At 39.2% G+C, this 15,514-nt stretch overlaps 1 protein-coding gene across 1 annotated transcript in view; it reads left to right on the plus strand.

Annotated features, from left to right (window-relative positions):
- The window catches only part of LOC134487457 (sodium/hydrogen exchanger 10-like), a 145,998-nt gene extending 133,886 nt beyond the window's left edge, over positions 1 to 12,112 (plus strand). The window contains exons 22-25 of the mRNA XM_063289270.1: positions 5,405 to 5,602; positions 9,837 to 9,974; positions 11,408 to 11,593; positions 11,944 to 12,112. Coding sequence (XP_063145340.1) covers positions 5,405 to 5,602; positions 9,837 to 9,974; positions 11,408 to 11,593; positions 11,944 to 12,105 — 684 coding nt within the window. The 3' untranslated portion in view covers positions 12,106 to 12,112. The remainder of the gene's footprint in view (positions 1 to 5,404; positions 5,603 to 9,836; positions 9,975 to 11,407; positions 11,594 to 11,943) is intronic.
- The last annotated feature ends 3,402 nt before the right edge of the window (positions 12,113 to 15,514 follow it).

Raw genomic sequence — 15,514 nt, forward strand, 5'->3', positions numbered from 1 at the left:
CCAACCTCTTTCCTGGCAGCTTATGGCCACATGTCTTTTTCAGCATGTGGCACCCCTTCTATGTTTTGCCTTGTGGAAAGATTTAATATCTCATCATTTCTGGCAAAAAGTATATGACATGCCTACTTCTGAGTCAGAGGATTCTGATGCTGCCACTAGATGCACCAGATGTATGTCAGCCCCAGGAACTGGCAAGCAATGAGCACTTGAAGCTGACTCTGTCAGCAATCATCTGGAGCAGTTGTGCTGGCAGTCAGATGGCAAAGGTTCCATTCTGAGCAACTGCCCAGTGCCTGGATGTACAACACAATCTGGAGAGCAGAATAGAGGAGCTCAGTAGATATTTCTCCAGAGTAGTGTCATTCTTGTTCCCATCTGTCAGTGGCCCTATATCATGGTGACAACCAGCTGGCACCTCTCTGTTGAGAACAACCAATGCAACTTGGCCTCTGTGTTCTTGAGCCTTGAAACCTGTGTATCCAGCAACTCTGTCACTCTGACCCTGGACCAATTAATAACCTTCCCATGAACACCTTGAACCTCAGAGCAGGACCTGAGTGTGCTACCTGTCTACTGACTTCAACTTAGACTCAGTGCAGACAAGCTTTTTCTTCCTGTACAACATGCTGGAGAATGTGTGCCACTGTACAAACACTCATGTTTGGTGGCATTCTATTTATACATTTTTATCTCTACCTTCTGCATTTCCTTTAGCAGAAAAGTTGATTCACATCCTTAGATTTCAAAAAGGTATTTGTCCACACTGGAATCCAGCTGCATAAGTTTCTTTGATGTATAGTGGGTTTTTGTTTTCTTTCATGTTTTTCTTTTCATTGTTTTCCTCACTCCACTGTCATCACAAAATGTATGACGTGCATTGTTACCTATCTCTGCCTCTCTAGGATTTGCATTTGTCTTTATAGTATCTGAATTATTAACTATCATCCCACCTTATGGTTTTTAGCACTTTTCTTTCATAGTCATTTCATTAAACTGCCTTGTTATTCCACTTTCCACTTTGTTGAATATTTCTGGATTTCTTTCATTTGGCACCCTTTCTATCTGATAATACGTCAGCTCATCATATTATAAAACTCTGCCTCATTATAATAATGGTCTATCGCCATTACTAGCACCATTAACACCAAGCTTCTTCAGATTTTACTGAAGTATTTAGTGACCATCATGGGAGGGGTCCTAATTACCAGAGATTTTGCTCTTTGTGTTTCATTCTGATATAGATTCAAATCATCATCATCTCCACTTTCCCAGCTGGATTTTCTAGTTCAGGGTTTCTCAGTCATGGTTCCATGGAACCCTAGGGTTCCGTGAGAGGTCACTAGGGGTTCCCTGGGAGATCACAATTTATTTAAAATTTTATTTCAAATTTGGGTAACTTCATATTAAAGAAGTAAGTTTCATTCTTTATTTTTAGTTTAAGAACACTGTTAATGCATATATACAGGCCTACACATGAAATGAATATAATAATTTTGTAACTTCTGGCCTATATTTGAGCCTGAATGTGCAGGGGTCCCCTGAGACCTGAAAAATATTTCAAGGGTTCCTCCAGGGTCAAAAGGTTGAGAAAGGCTTATCTAGCTGCTTTGACAGTTATAATTTCTCCCAGCGTATTTTAAGGCTACTCTTTTCACAGTGTCTTCTAGTGACTGTAATAACAACAGAGATTTATTCAAAGATGCAGAATAGGTTGAAGGGAGATGGAAGTCTGGTTGCTGCTGGCTATTAGATAACCATGTCTGCAATTGCACATAAATAGCTTCAAATTATTGGCAGGGTTCAAAGCTCTACAGGTTTTTTAACCTTTTTATGGCCCCTGGTTCTTCAATCATGATACATAATTTTGCCACAGTGTTACATCAACCAAGCTTGTTATCTAGTTCCTACCTAACTAATCTCTGATTTTCATATTAATCATTTCATTGTTCTGCCTATTTTTCTTCAATTAGAATCTGATTAAGGACAATCCTTTTGTACTTTATATGTTCAGTGGGCGTTAGCGATCGATAGAATTGTTCCTTTCCAACAATTTCAAATATTATTCCTTCATTGGCTGGGCTCAGGCCATTCTCAGTTCAGAGCATGCTTCCTGCCAAAATTATCTGTAGAAAATTTATGATGATGGGTCACCTAGAAGCGTGAATGCACAGGCAACCACTCAAAAAAACAGTCATATAAGTGACCTGTTCTTTAAAGTAAATGAGAATTCTCAATGAGAGTTTAATGAGAAATCTCAAACCATTGGTCATTTCCTCGATAAGAAAGTAAAAGAACTAGTGACAAAAAGACAACATAGGTCCACAGTCTGCTTTCTTTTTATTATACATAAAGAATAGGAACATAAAAATTATGCTGCATAGGAAATGGCTCTAAGAGATACTTCAGAATGGAAACAGTGAAGTCAGTTTTGTCAGTGTTTAATAAATAGGAAGTTTTAGCTTTTACAGACATAGCAGAAGCTTGCCTGTATACACTAAAGCACACTGAAAATATGGAGATCAACCTCCACCAGAATATGGTCGTAGGTATTTGTGTTAATATGAATAGTACAAGCATCTCACCTGCATGCCTAGGGAGCTTTTCTTTTTCTATACTTGGGTGATAGCTGGATTTGCACATTGTCAAGACAGTAGTACCTGGGTAGTATTCAGATCACCGCAGTTTGCTTGGAGGACTGTGACTTAGTACTGAAATTGTAGAAAAGGAGCTTGAGACCATCTCAATGCCTGGGACACTTGGGAATAGGTTGGACATAAATCAATTCATTTTTCTTACTGAGTAAAATTATTCAAAGATTGTGCAATTAGAATTCTTTGTTCAGACAGAATTCATCAGATCCAACAGAGTTAGCTTGCTGCTGGAAATGATGGTGTCATACCATGATCTGACCTCCTGGCTCTTTTCCCTCTTGACAGCTCAAGATGTTATTGCCCTTTCAAACCCTTATTCTGCAAAGCCCTCATTTCAAACACTCTGCAAAGATGCAGAACATAACCTGTAAAAATATGGCCTCAATATACTGCTCCTCAACAGCATTTATCCAGCAGCTGCATCTCAGCTGCATAAATCCGGATCATCAGTAAATGGCAACCAAACCTGCTTTGCTGCCCCCTAATGGTCAATAGGTTGACTGGTCAACAACTCAGTATTTTGAAGAAATTATGTGGAATCCCTGTAATTGATTAGCCCATCTTCCATTTAATGCATTTATTTTTATGTATTTATGAAGTTTTAGGCTGCCACAATCTATCACAACTCTGGGCAGCTTACAGAATAAAACAATAAAAATACAAAAGTATATAACCTAGAAAGAAAAAGTCTGGAGAAACAGTACTGACTAGTAATTAAAATCAACACACGGATCCGTTGTCACTCACCCAAACTCAAGGCCTGGGGGAACTGTCAACAAGGGCTCATTTAAATAAGGTCAGGTGGGGGCTATATGAATCCCAGGGGAAATGTCATTCAGAGGGCAGTGCCATGACAGCATTAATTAACTGAAAGGACTTTGCTGTTGTGCCTCTGTAGCCTGTTTGATGGGGAATTCCCTTCCCAATGCCCACTGTTCTCAGAGAAACCCTGGCTCCTCAGTTGTCCTCAAGGAATGTTCTTTGAAAAGGTAACTCTGCTACAGAATGTACTCTAGTATAGGTATGACTTCAACATGCAGCCACATTTTTTTTCTCTCCTACTGTTTTGGATGATCAGAATGGAATGGTATGTGCTGTAATTTGACACAAGAATCAGTAAAGTGATTTCTCAAATTCTAGTTCTTCAACAGTACTTATCCAGCTGCTGGATTTCAGTTTCACAAATCCAGATTGCAGGCAAAGATATTGTAGGTTGACTTGTCAATAGGTCAGTAATAATTTTACAGGAATGATGTGGCTGTGCCTGAGAGCACCCCATAGCTGCCCACCTCTCTAAAATACACACAAACCCTTTCTTTGTATTTTGGCTCCCTTAACACTTTCCCAACAGTTATATCTGGGTTGCACAAATCCAAGCAACTAAGATTTAGCAGTTAAGAGAGATAGTTGCCATCTATTGTCTTCACCTCAAGAGACTTTTTGGAAGAAATAGTACTTCTTAACCTGCCTGCAGCCTATAGATTTCTGACCTAGAATCTGAATTGGACTATGCTCATAGATCACCATTTAAACCTTAAGTCAAATGTGGTAAATTTGCTTACACTTGTTTTTCTAGTATTCGTAAGGTTAATGAGGCAAATACCAGATTTTGGCAAGCTTTCCTAAGGTTCCAAATTACATTTTTTCACAAAGGTCAGATGATGCTTAGGCATGACTGTAATGCTGAAGTTAATTCTCGTTTTCTCCAGATACAATATGTTTTTCTTTTTTCTTTTTTGTCCTCATACCAGCAAAATAAATATTGAAACAAATTGAATGCATATTGAGCCCTCCATTTTTATTTGGATACTTCCTTGGAAATTAGGAAATCTGAATGTTTGTTTGTATCTTTGTAAGGTAAACCTGAAGGAGATAAAGTGTTTGAGGCTTCTATTTCTCACCGGTTGAAAGAATATACTGTACTATCAAACGCTATATGGCCTTGGGGAAACAACGTTAAGGAGAAACGTAGCACATTTAACTAGAGGCATCAGCCTCAGTGGACTTCCATGAAAAATCTCTTGATAGAAGAGATTTATAAGCCTGCTAGGTGGTCACTGGTACATCCTTTGGGGAACAAGAAGTGTCTGCTTTATAACTGTCTTTCTGTATTTGCTGCAGGGTACCTACCAAATGTATATGAAGGGCTAATAGTGGAATAAAATATGTGCAAATTATTGAAGTAATGATGATAAGCTGGCAAGCTAATCTCTAATTGATCCATGTCATGGGAGTACAAGAAAACTGGTTCCTGATAAGTTCTTCATCTGATTGGTCCATTTTGAAGAAATACCAAGAGTACCAGTTCCTGATTAGTCTGTCTTAGAGCCAGGCTGCTGATTGGTTCCTTGTGCAGCAGTCTCACCAGAAAGAATACCTAGAAGTATCCTGGCTCAAAAACTGTCCAATCAGGAACCAGGTGTCTTGGAATTGTCCAAAATCAATCATTCAGAAGTCCACCTACACAAGGACCAATCAGAGATCAGTTTGCCAGGTTCATATACAAGAGCCCAGTCAACCCAGTTCAATTGCCTATGAGCTGCTGAGAGGTACACCACAAAGCAGCTCACTCTGCTTCTAAAGATGCCAGCTGCAGCTGCTGGCGGAAAGTCAACAAAGAAATCTAGACCATGGCCATTCAGCCCAAAAACTCATCACTGCTTCATTGATGCCAGCTGTGAAAGCCTATACCAGTACATGCAAATTATTATTTCATTACCTGTCTAAAATTATTACTGTTCCTTTAAACCTAGCTTTCTGGTACTGCCCCTTCTTATGGAGTTTACAAAGAAGTTAATAAAGATACTCAGAAAGATGTTGACAAAGATATCGATAAACATCTTACATCTTCCTACACGGACTACTTTGTGACTGGAGCTATAATAGGAGAGCTCAACTGCTTAACTAAGCAAGAAATGGAATATGGAGTTACTTGTGAAACTGCCGTACAGGTTGGAGAATTCTGCTTTATAATGTTGATTTTACATGATATTAGAATTAAAATTTTTGACTAAGAAATTATATATAATTATTTAAAACTTGAAGTTCTGAAATGGTAGTCATATTTTGGGTTTTAAAACTGAATTCAAAATGTTGGCAGATTGCTAGGAAAGCCTTTGGCCCAGGAGAGATCAGAAAAGTCACACACCAGGCATTTCTATAAAAATAATTTTATTTACAGAAAGCAAAACATATTTAAAAGCTTCTGCATTCTTACAGGCTCTCAGTGAGAGCTGCTTAACTCTCTACATGCCTACACAGAAGGGAAACAGAAACTAAAACAAGTCCAGGCACATTCTTCTCCCCAGGTGCAAAAATTAACCTCCGAAAAGAGGACAATTAAATTCAACCTCTTCACCTGGCCAAAATGATTAGTTACCATAGTAACCTTACTCTGTAGTAGAAAACATATTAACACAAAATACTTAACGTTAAATCACTTCAATCTTAACAGATTTTAAACAATGCATATTGAATTACCCAATTGCTTTACATTACCATTCCTGTTTTCTCCAGTGCCTTAAAGATAAACAAAATTATATCAGTGTGGAACAGTGTGGAAAGCAGCAGATTAATGTGTCCATTGCACAGAATTAATTCACTTAATATTTGCAAGATAAGCTGCTCTTAAAAATACTAAAGCGTCTTGTTACAGAATTTATAACTGAGGGAATTACCTGAAGCCTTTGTGATGGCAGACATAACTAGATTAGAAAAGCAATTTATTATCTATTTTCAGTGCTTCCTATATGTTGTATAGGATGTGAGGGCAATCTGGTTGTGACATCTGTCACTCCATTGTTTATTGATGTTGATTTGGCAGATCAGGTTGGGTAGACAGGTATCTGTTCCTCACCACTTCATGTGTGTCCCTCCCAAAATTGTGTGCTAAGTAGAAGAGGATGACCATCCCAGATAGTAGGAGTATACTAACCTTCAGTCAAGGATATACAATGTAGTTTTCGTATAGAATTACTTTGTCAAATATAGCCTATTTGGGGGTTGTTGTCTTTGCTAATCACAAATTGGATTGGCATTTTAGATTACAATGACCAAAGGAGAAAAGAAAATCGTTCTAGGGAATTCTTCCATCTAGAACTAGGCAATGATGGTTTGCAGAATGACTCCTCTACCGTTGAGTGGTTCCCTCCTCCAGATTTATTCTGCTTCTATAAAGAATGCAAGACCAAAGTTAATTCCTTTGTCTTATGGGGAGGCTCGGAAGGCCATTGCAGGGGAAGGGGAACCTATATATTGCTACATCTCCCCTCTTCTAAGTCATTTGTCCCTGTCCTAGGCCTCTGTGGTTGAATTCTCAAGCACCTTGGTCTCCAGCTGCTGTTCCTAAAAGCCAGAATAAAGTCTGCACAGAATAAAACTGCATCCCTGTATTATATGTTCTTGGATGAATATGCAGACCTTCCATGTATTCATGGGACCTGCCCTCAGCCCTCCACCGCTCCAGCCTCCTGCTGCCTCGTTCCTGTCCTCCCGTCCCAGCTCACTGCTGCCCTCCACTTCTCCAGCCTCCTGCTGCCTTGTCCCTGTCCTCCCATCCCAGCTCACTGCTGCCTTCAGCCCATCACTGCCCTCAGCCCTCCGCTTCTCCAGCCTCCTGCTGCCTTGTCCCTGTCCTCCCATCCCAGCTCACTGCTGCCTTCAGCCCACCACTGCCCTCAGCCCTCCGCTTCTCCAGCCTCCTGCTGCCTTGTCCCTGTCCTCCCATCCCAGCTCACTGCTGCCTTCAGCCCACCACTGCCCTCAGCCCTCCGCTTCTCCAGCCTCCTGCTGCCTTGTCCCTGTCCTCCCATCCCAGCTCACTGCTGCCTTCAGCCAACCGCTGCCCTCAGCCCTCCACTTCTCCAGCCTCCTGCTGCCTTGTCCCTGTCCTCCCATCCCAGCTCACTGCTGCCTTCAGCCCACCACTGCCCTCAGCCCTCCGCTTCTCCAGCCTCCTGCTGCCTTGTCCCTGTCCTCCCATCCCAGCTCACTGCTGCCTTCAGCCAACCGCTGCCCTCAGCCCTCCGCTTCTCCAGCCTCCTGCTGCCTTGTCCCTGTCCTCCCATCCCAGCTCACTGCTGCCTTCAGCCAACCGCTGCCCTCAGCCCTCCGCTTCTCCAGCCTCCTGCTGCCTTGTCCCTGTCCTCCCATCCCAGCTCACTGCTGCCTTCAGCCAACCGCTGCCCTCAGCCCTCTGCTTCTCCAGCCTCCTGCTGCCTTGTCCCTGTCCTCCCATCCCAGCTCACTGCTGCCTTCAGCCAACCGCTGCCCTCAGCCCTCCGCTTCTCCAGCCTCCTGCTGCCTTGCCCCTGTCCTCCCATCCCAGCTCACTGCTGCCTTCAGCCCACCACTGCCCTCAGCCCTCCGCTTCTCCAGCCTCCTGCTGCCTTGTCCCTGTCCTCCCATCCCAGCTCACTGCTGCCTTCAGCCCACCACTGCCCTCAGTCCGCCGCCACCCCCAGCCCTCCTGCAACCTCTCCGCCCAAAGCCACCCCTGCACCAGCCTCTCCGGACCCAACCATTTCTGCATCTCCCCCTCCTGCACCTTCCCAGCTTACTGTTGGTAACTTTTCTTTTCGTCTTTTTCGTGAATACGTAATATTTCGTAAGTTTAACCCCGTCCTGTTTTGCCATCCCAATGTCCCGTTTTTGTCTCAAGGAAATATGGTCAGCCTAAGTATTAACCATCATAGAACCACAAAAGGCAATAAAACAGGTAGCGGAAACAATATATAGTTTTGGTGAATACTCTGGATATAAAATCAATTTTCAAAAAAACGAACAATTGCAAGATTTTTTAACACAATGAGAAATCAGTCTTCTGCAGGAAGAATCTGGTTGCCAGCTCACTCGATGAAATACCTCAGTTTTTATCTGACAGGCAACAATCAGCTCATATGTCTTTCTAGCAGATTTCTCCTTTCCATGTGACTCTAAAAAGCTGGATGCCACATTTATTCCCCCACTTGCACAGACCAGTGCTGCAGCCTTTTGACTGCAGCTCTGAGCCATACTGAAAAGAGATTCTGCTTTCCACTGTTCCCTCCTGGGCCTGAAATGCCTCTTTTGCCCCTTGCACACTCCTGCCCGCCATTCCCCAATCTTGCAAGAGTGGAGGAAGAATTTGAGGCTGAACGTATTTTGGATTCCTGGCACAGAAGTGACAGACTGGAAAATCTGATTAATTGGAAGGACTACTTAGACACATTAATTGGAAGGACTACCTAGACACATTGAAACCCCTCACTTCTTTCAACAGTTCTATAGGCAGTATCTTCACAAGCTCAAACCATCTGACTGTCCATCCATTCTGGCTTCATGTCCGATAGGAGAGGAGAGACTAATCTGGGGAAGGGAAGACACATATTTGTATCACTATGGAATAAGATGGAAATTAACCCACCTGAAGCTGAGAGAAACAAATCCCATCCATCCCTCTCCACTTCTGACTTCAGAAGAAAGTGGAATATGACAAATTGATTTATTGTGTAATTTGCTCTGCAGGCTGGAATCTGCCCTCAAAAGTAATGCCTTTACTACTATGTCAACATGAGTAAGCTGTTGTTAAGTGAGTAGTTATGACTAATTCCCTAAAGAATTAATCAAGGTTTTTGATTAAAACTTAGCAAGCAACCTGTCACAAGTAGCAGAACTTTGATTTTTGGATCCTTTTCTTCCTCTGTGCCAGGTAGACATGATCCCATGCCATGCTGTCTTCCACCCTGTACAGCAACCTTTATGCCAACCCCTATTTGGTGATCTTACATCACCCAGGAACTTGCATATCTTCAGCAGTCTGAAACTACCTAAATCCACCTTTCCTTGCTAGCCATCTTCTCATTTTATCTCAGATCAAGAACAGCTCTTCCCCTGCCAGCTCTTTATCCCATTTCAATTTCTTCCTACTCCCTCATGAGAGGCTCAGTGTGTGTGCATGTATATGTTTGTAGAAAACCTCATCTGTATCTCAGTTACAAGTACAGCTTGTATAGTATGGTAGATCTCATGACAGGAGGGCAGACAGTGTTTACCTGCTCCATTCTATCACACAGAGATATGAAAAGGGCAAGATTTTGTCAGGTTCAGGCAAAGAAGAAATTGAAATTGAAGTCAATGCAGTCGCAATACAAGGTACAATAACAGTTGTAATTCTCCTGTACACTTCCTTTATTCTTTTTTTTTCAGACATGTTTCATCTCTATTGATGATTTGTTTGAAGCTTTTGATACATTTTTGGAACCACCCTCCCTGGAATATAAAATATGGTTAAAAATTGCTCTTGATGTCGCTCTCAAAACTTTTAAGGAAAATCTTCCAAGTCAGGTAGGCAAATCTGCATGTTTTATATGATTCTAGTATAGTTGTTTTGCTGTTACTTTTATTTAACCTGTGCTGCAACTGAAATAGACTTCTCAGTGAAGAAGCTGGGAATTGTAATAATTGGTGTAGCTAGCAAATCCTGTCAATATTTATAGGTAGTGATCAGTGAATATCCTCATTCACTGGTTCCTAGAAAATAATTTTGAGATACAGATTTTTGTATCTCTGCTATTTAAATATATGGATTTTCAGCTTTGAGAAGGTGGGGAGACAGGCTGATAAACTATAGTTTTGAATTAGAGACAGATGTGAGAACTAACTGAACTCTGGAAGCCTTGGGACGGGCTGGAATACTTCTGGGTATCTACTGTGTTCCACTTTCACATAAACTAAAAAACATACAAAATTACAGAAATCCTATAGTTTGCCAGTGATAATTCAAAGGAAAGCAATTCTATTAAATGCTGCTGTGGCTGTCTCACTGCTTTAAGACACAGGGCGCATTGTATTAAAATAATCCCTATCAAAGCAATACTTCCTGTTCTGGTAGGGAAATCAGGAAGCAGAGAAAACATACTCCTGGAGTGACAAAAGTGAGTGTCAAGCAGCATTTTCCTTTTGGTAAAGAAAAGGAAGAAGAGCAAGTTCTTGGAAGATTGAAACAAAATCTGAATTATTAATTATGGATGTTTAACAAATTGATATGTTTACAGAATACCAAAGAACATTAAAACTCTAAAGAATAGTTTATTGTTTAAATGAACAATGAATTTAAATGGAGTCATAAGAACATTTAGGTTTGTATATGGGGATGATAATCTCATGTCTTATCCTATTGAACAAGTAGGTACATTTGAGTACAGAATGGAATTGATGTAATTTTTTTATTGTGGTTTCAGCCAGTGTATATTATATATGTATGTATTAATATACAGTTTATTGATTTACATTATTATTGTGCAAAACTTTTCTTTTTGTTAAATATCTAAAATTGGACAACTTGTTTGAGTACTAGAATATACAAGGGCTCCTAACTTGAAAACTCTCTGCTTATATTCAAGACATGATTTAGGATACAAGTCTAGGAAATAATTTAAGTAAACGTATAAAGGGCAGCCTATAAATTTAGTAAATACATAAATACATAATAATATTTACTGAAGCTTTGTATGAAAACAACATTAACTTGTTGCCTTTGGAAGTTATTTCATACCTTCCAAAGTATGAAATAATAAGCAGAACAAGGCAACAAGTTAAAATCTTTCAAGATATTTTTGAGTATAAAAAACACCTTGGACATGGATGTGTAGTTATCAGGAGTTAAGCTTGATTCAAGAGAGATTCTACTTCATCCTGCATAAAAGTTTTGAATTATGGTCAAACTAGAATGTTTATAAATGTTCATCTAATTCTTATAATATGTCCTTGGTGTGTAGGATTGGTCATACAAAGTATGTGTGCAGTTTTCTAATATGTACGTACTGGATGTCCCACATCACACTAAATGTGATATTTATGATGCAGCTATGGATAATGTAATTCTCGTACATGGAAGTGTGCAGGATTGTCAGTTTGGGCATCCTTATTGTGCACCATGCATTTTACCTAAAACTTGCCATCAGGTAAGAAATACTTTTGTAGTTAGACATTATGTAATTTATAACAATTAGTCAGCTGAATAGGGAGTAAACATCCTGCAAAGCATGAGAAAATAAAATTAAAGTTAAAGGAGTTAGAAAGGGTGGAATCTGTTTTCATTTTTATATTGCAGCACCTGGCTTGTTAATTAAAAGGACAATATCATCAATATGATGACAGGTTGCTGGTTAGGATTAAATATTTATTTGCAAAATGTATAGGCATCCAAAGACTCAAGTCAGCTCAGTAATCATTGTAAGTAGAGCCCACTGCACTGATGCTACAGAAATGAACATTTGTGATTCCACAATAACTTATTATGATACTTTTCCAGGTACAAGGCACTTCACCTGCAACAAAACTATTAATTATACGAGCTACAGAACATGGAGCACGGAAGAGCACTGCAACATATGCTAGTATTTGCCAGTATCACTCAGGACAGAGAGTTGGTGAGGAGGAACTTAGACTCCTTGGTATCAGAGAATCTAACTAAAATTATAGTCCTCTTCTCTTTCCTTCCACCTTTCCCAGACCTCCAGCTGGGTCTTTGCATACTGTGGAAGGAAAGAGAAAAAAAGGACAAGCAGTAGCAAGGTGCATGGACTCAATTACAGCAGCGATGGGTGCACCATTGGAAGACCCAAAGGGCCACGTTGAGAGCAGAAAAAAATCTAGAGAAAATCTATTTATGTAGGCACTAGGAGCTGACACTGACTTGATGGCATGTAATCATTTAGTCAATAAATCAATCAGTTATATAATTCAAGTATAGCTTGTATATAATCTGTTTTATGATTTATTAAATGTAAAACTTCATGAGCATGCAGGTTGTTTTTACTGTTGAAGAATGGAAAAGTCCACAATAAAAGTCTCACATAATTTTAAAAGTGATTCAGGTCCCCCTGCCCAAGAAAGAAGTTATTAAACTAATTACAAACATCTCTCAAAAACTGGTTACTTATGCTTAAAATTAACTTATTTTTATAGTAGTTATCTGATTTTTAATTAAATTATACTTTTGGCTTCCAAACATATGTGAGAATCTGAGACAAAGGGTTTTTTTTTCATTTTTTGTTTAGTGCCTTTGAGCCAGTCTTGACTCCTGGAAACTGCCTGGATAAGTCCCTGCAGCTTTCTTGGTAGGATTTCAGAAGTGATTTACCCTTGCCTGCTTCCCAGGGCTGAGAGAGAGTGACTGGCCCAAAGTCAGTCAGCTGGCTTCATATCTAAATTCACACTCTCTCCATTTCTAGCTGGGTGTCTTAACCACTACACAAATTGGCTCTCTGAGACAAGTTTAACCAGTTCAGTATTATGCTATCCAAAAACAAAACAATCAGTACAACAGTATGCATTTTCTATCATTTATAAACATAAATGTAGGACTTGAGGGATAGCATGTACACATCTCTGTTTAGTTTAGTTTTTTTTAATTATTTTGGAAGTGTTTTGAGATAACTGAACAGTTTTAATATTGGGAAATTTTGAGTTTCAGTATTGTGTAGATCTGCTTGTCTATTGGAATTTTTAAAATCAATTCAATTGGCTTTCAAATGTTTTTCTCTTAAATATATAGCCACCTTGGGACACATTTTTCCTTCAGCCCGAAGGAGTCAAAACACAATATCTGAGGATTTAGTAAGTATGCATATTGCATTTATTCAGAAATATGTATGTATGAGAATGTCTAGATACTATGATGCCAGCCTACTTCGGGGGATAAGTGAAGACTGAAGAGTTTCTTTATACTAGCTATAGGCTCCAAATCCAGCCATAAGTGGGACTACCTGTTGTTTAGCTGAGAAACTCTGTCACAGTTCCTCCCACTGCTTCCCCCCACCCCTTTTTTAATCACCTTGCCTGATGAAAAGTTCTTGGAAAGAACTTTTAATTATAATTACAAATGTAACTATTTTGTAAAATTAAATTTTCAGGTGATCTAAAGAAATACTGGGAGGGTTTTTTAAAAATAAATGTTCCTAACTGTTCAGAGCAATGTAGCCAATAAACTAAACAGCAATTGCAAAGGAGATAAATACTTATCGCTAGGCTGTCATTTAGGAAAGTTAAATGAAAATCAAATTCTCAGATGCAACTTCTTTTTTTATAGCTCTAGTTAAAATACTGTGAAGGCTATATTATGAACAATTGAGTAAAGTTTATTATTGCTGCATATTATTTCACTTTGCTATAGTATAATGGTTCAGTCTGTTTCAAAAACAGTTTCAGGGTCAGTGCAGAAAACACTCCAAAAGTACCTGGTGTATCAATATGTTAATTGTGCACATGAAAAGACAGAGTACAAATCTTTAAGCCAGAATAAGGTCTCCAGTACTAGACAGATTCTTCCTCTTGTCTCCTTAGATGCTTTTGATCTGTTCTTCATAAGGAATGGTTTTGTCTGGTCTTTCTGCTGTGGAATTTTCTGTATCTCCTTAATTTCCCTCTCCATAATCATTCATTCATTCATTTAAATTTATCTGGCCCACCCATCTTGCAATAGCAACTCTGGAAGGTAACAGAGTATAAAACTTCATTACAAATTATTCTGTTAACGCAACAAACAAAACATAAGCATAGAAAGGCAACCAAAGATAACCAATCAGCCAGTGCCTCATGGGCTCCACTAATCTCCTGACTCCCCTGCCCAGGAAAGCACCAGGGCTTAAGAGCTTTCTGAAAGACCAGCAGGGTCGGAGCCCACCTGATCTCGAATGGCATGGTGCTCCAAAGGGCAAGTGCTGTGACAGACAAGGCAGATGTGGTGTCCTGTAATGGGTACCTTCTCTGTACACTCTGCAGTTACTACCTTTGATTAATACTTTTCATTTTGACACATTTTGTGCACCCTTCCAATAAACTAGTTTTCCTCTGACCTTAAGCCCAGCTAACTTACTCTGTTGATAGCTTTGTAACATTCTTGTAGATATACCTCTGGAGGAAAAACAAGACTTGCTAATGTTGCTGTTTTACAGTATTGTTTTCTCATCTACTGTAATGTAAGCTAGTAATTCTAATAAATTTTTCCATATCACAGCAGCTCTAGTAATCCTGACTGCTCTACCCCCCATTCTTTTTTTAACTTTTATTGAGGTTTCAACATAAAGATAAAATACAAAAAGACAGAAAAAGATTGAAGAAAGACTAAAAGAAAAAAGATAAACTAAAAAAGTGCAGAAATAAATAGAAGTACAAAAGGAGTGACTTCCGACCTTCTCCAGCACAGATGCAGATAAATGATACATTAACCTCTTACTCTAATTTTAACTATAGTAAATATTATTTCTATATATAACTCTTACAAGTTATAATTCAGTGTAAAGTTCAAACCTTTGTTCACATATTTTCCCATTGACAAGCATGATATTATATCCAAAATTCTTTGCCCATTTAATCATACAATTTTTAACACATTCATCCTCAAAATTCATTTGCAATAATGGTTTATACATCTTAGCAATAACATGCTTGTTATTAGTACATAGGTCCACCGAACTGGGTTTTTTCATTAATACAATTAAAAGTCTTCTTATCTAAATTAAATCATTCTATCAGCTGTGCAAAAGTAAACCAATGACAAGTGTAACCCCCATTTCTTATTCTCTTGCTTTTAACTTAGGTTCTTCTTCCACAAAGGTTAGTAGCTTAGCATATGTCAACCATGTTGGTTTCACACTCATCTCCTAAAAAAACCTTCTTGGGGTGACAACCATAGAGGAACATTAGGAGACAATCTTACTTTATATTTATTCCAAACTCTCAATATGGCACAGCTAATAAAATTATTTTTAAAATCCATATTAACCTTAACTTTGTCATACCATAAAAAGCCATGCCACCCAAATCTCAAATCATGTCCCTCCAACTCCAATCACTTCTTTTTCTACAAAGTCACCCATTTC

This window comes from Candoia aspera, chromosome 1 (genome assembly GCF_035149785.1).
Source record: "Candoia aspera isolate rCanAsp1 chromosome 1, rCanAsp1.hap2, whole genome shotgun sequence".
Lineage (NCBI taxonomy): Eukaryota > Metazoa > Chordata > Lepidosauria > Squamata > Boidae > Candoia > Candoia aspera.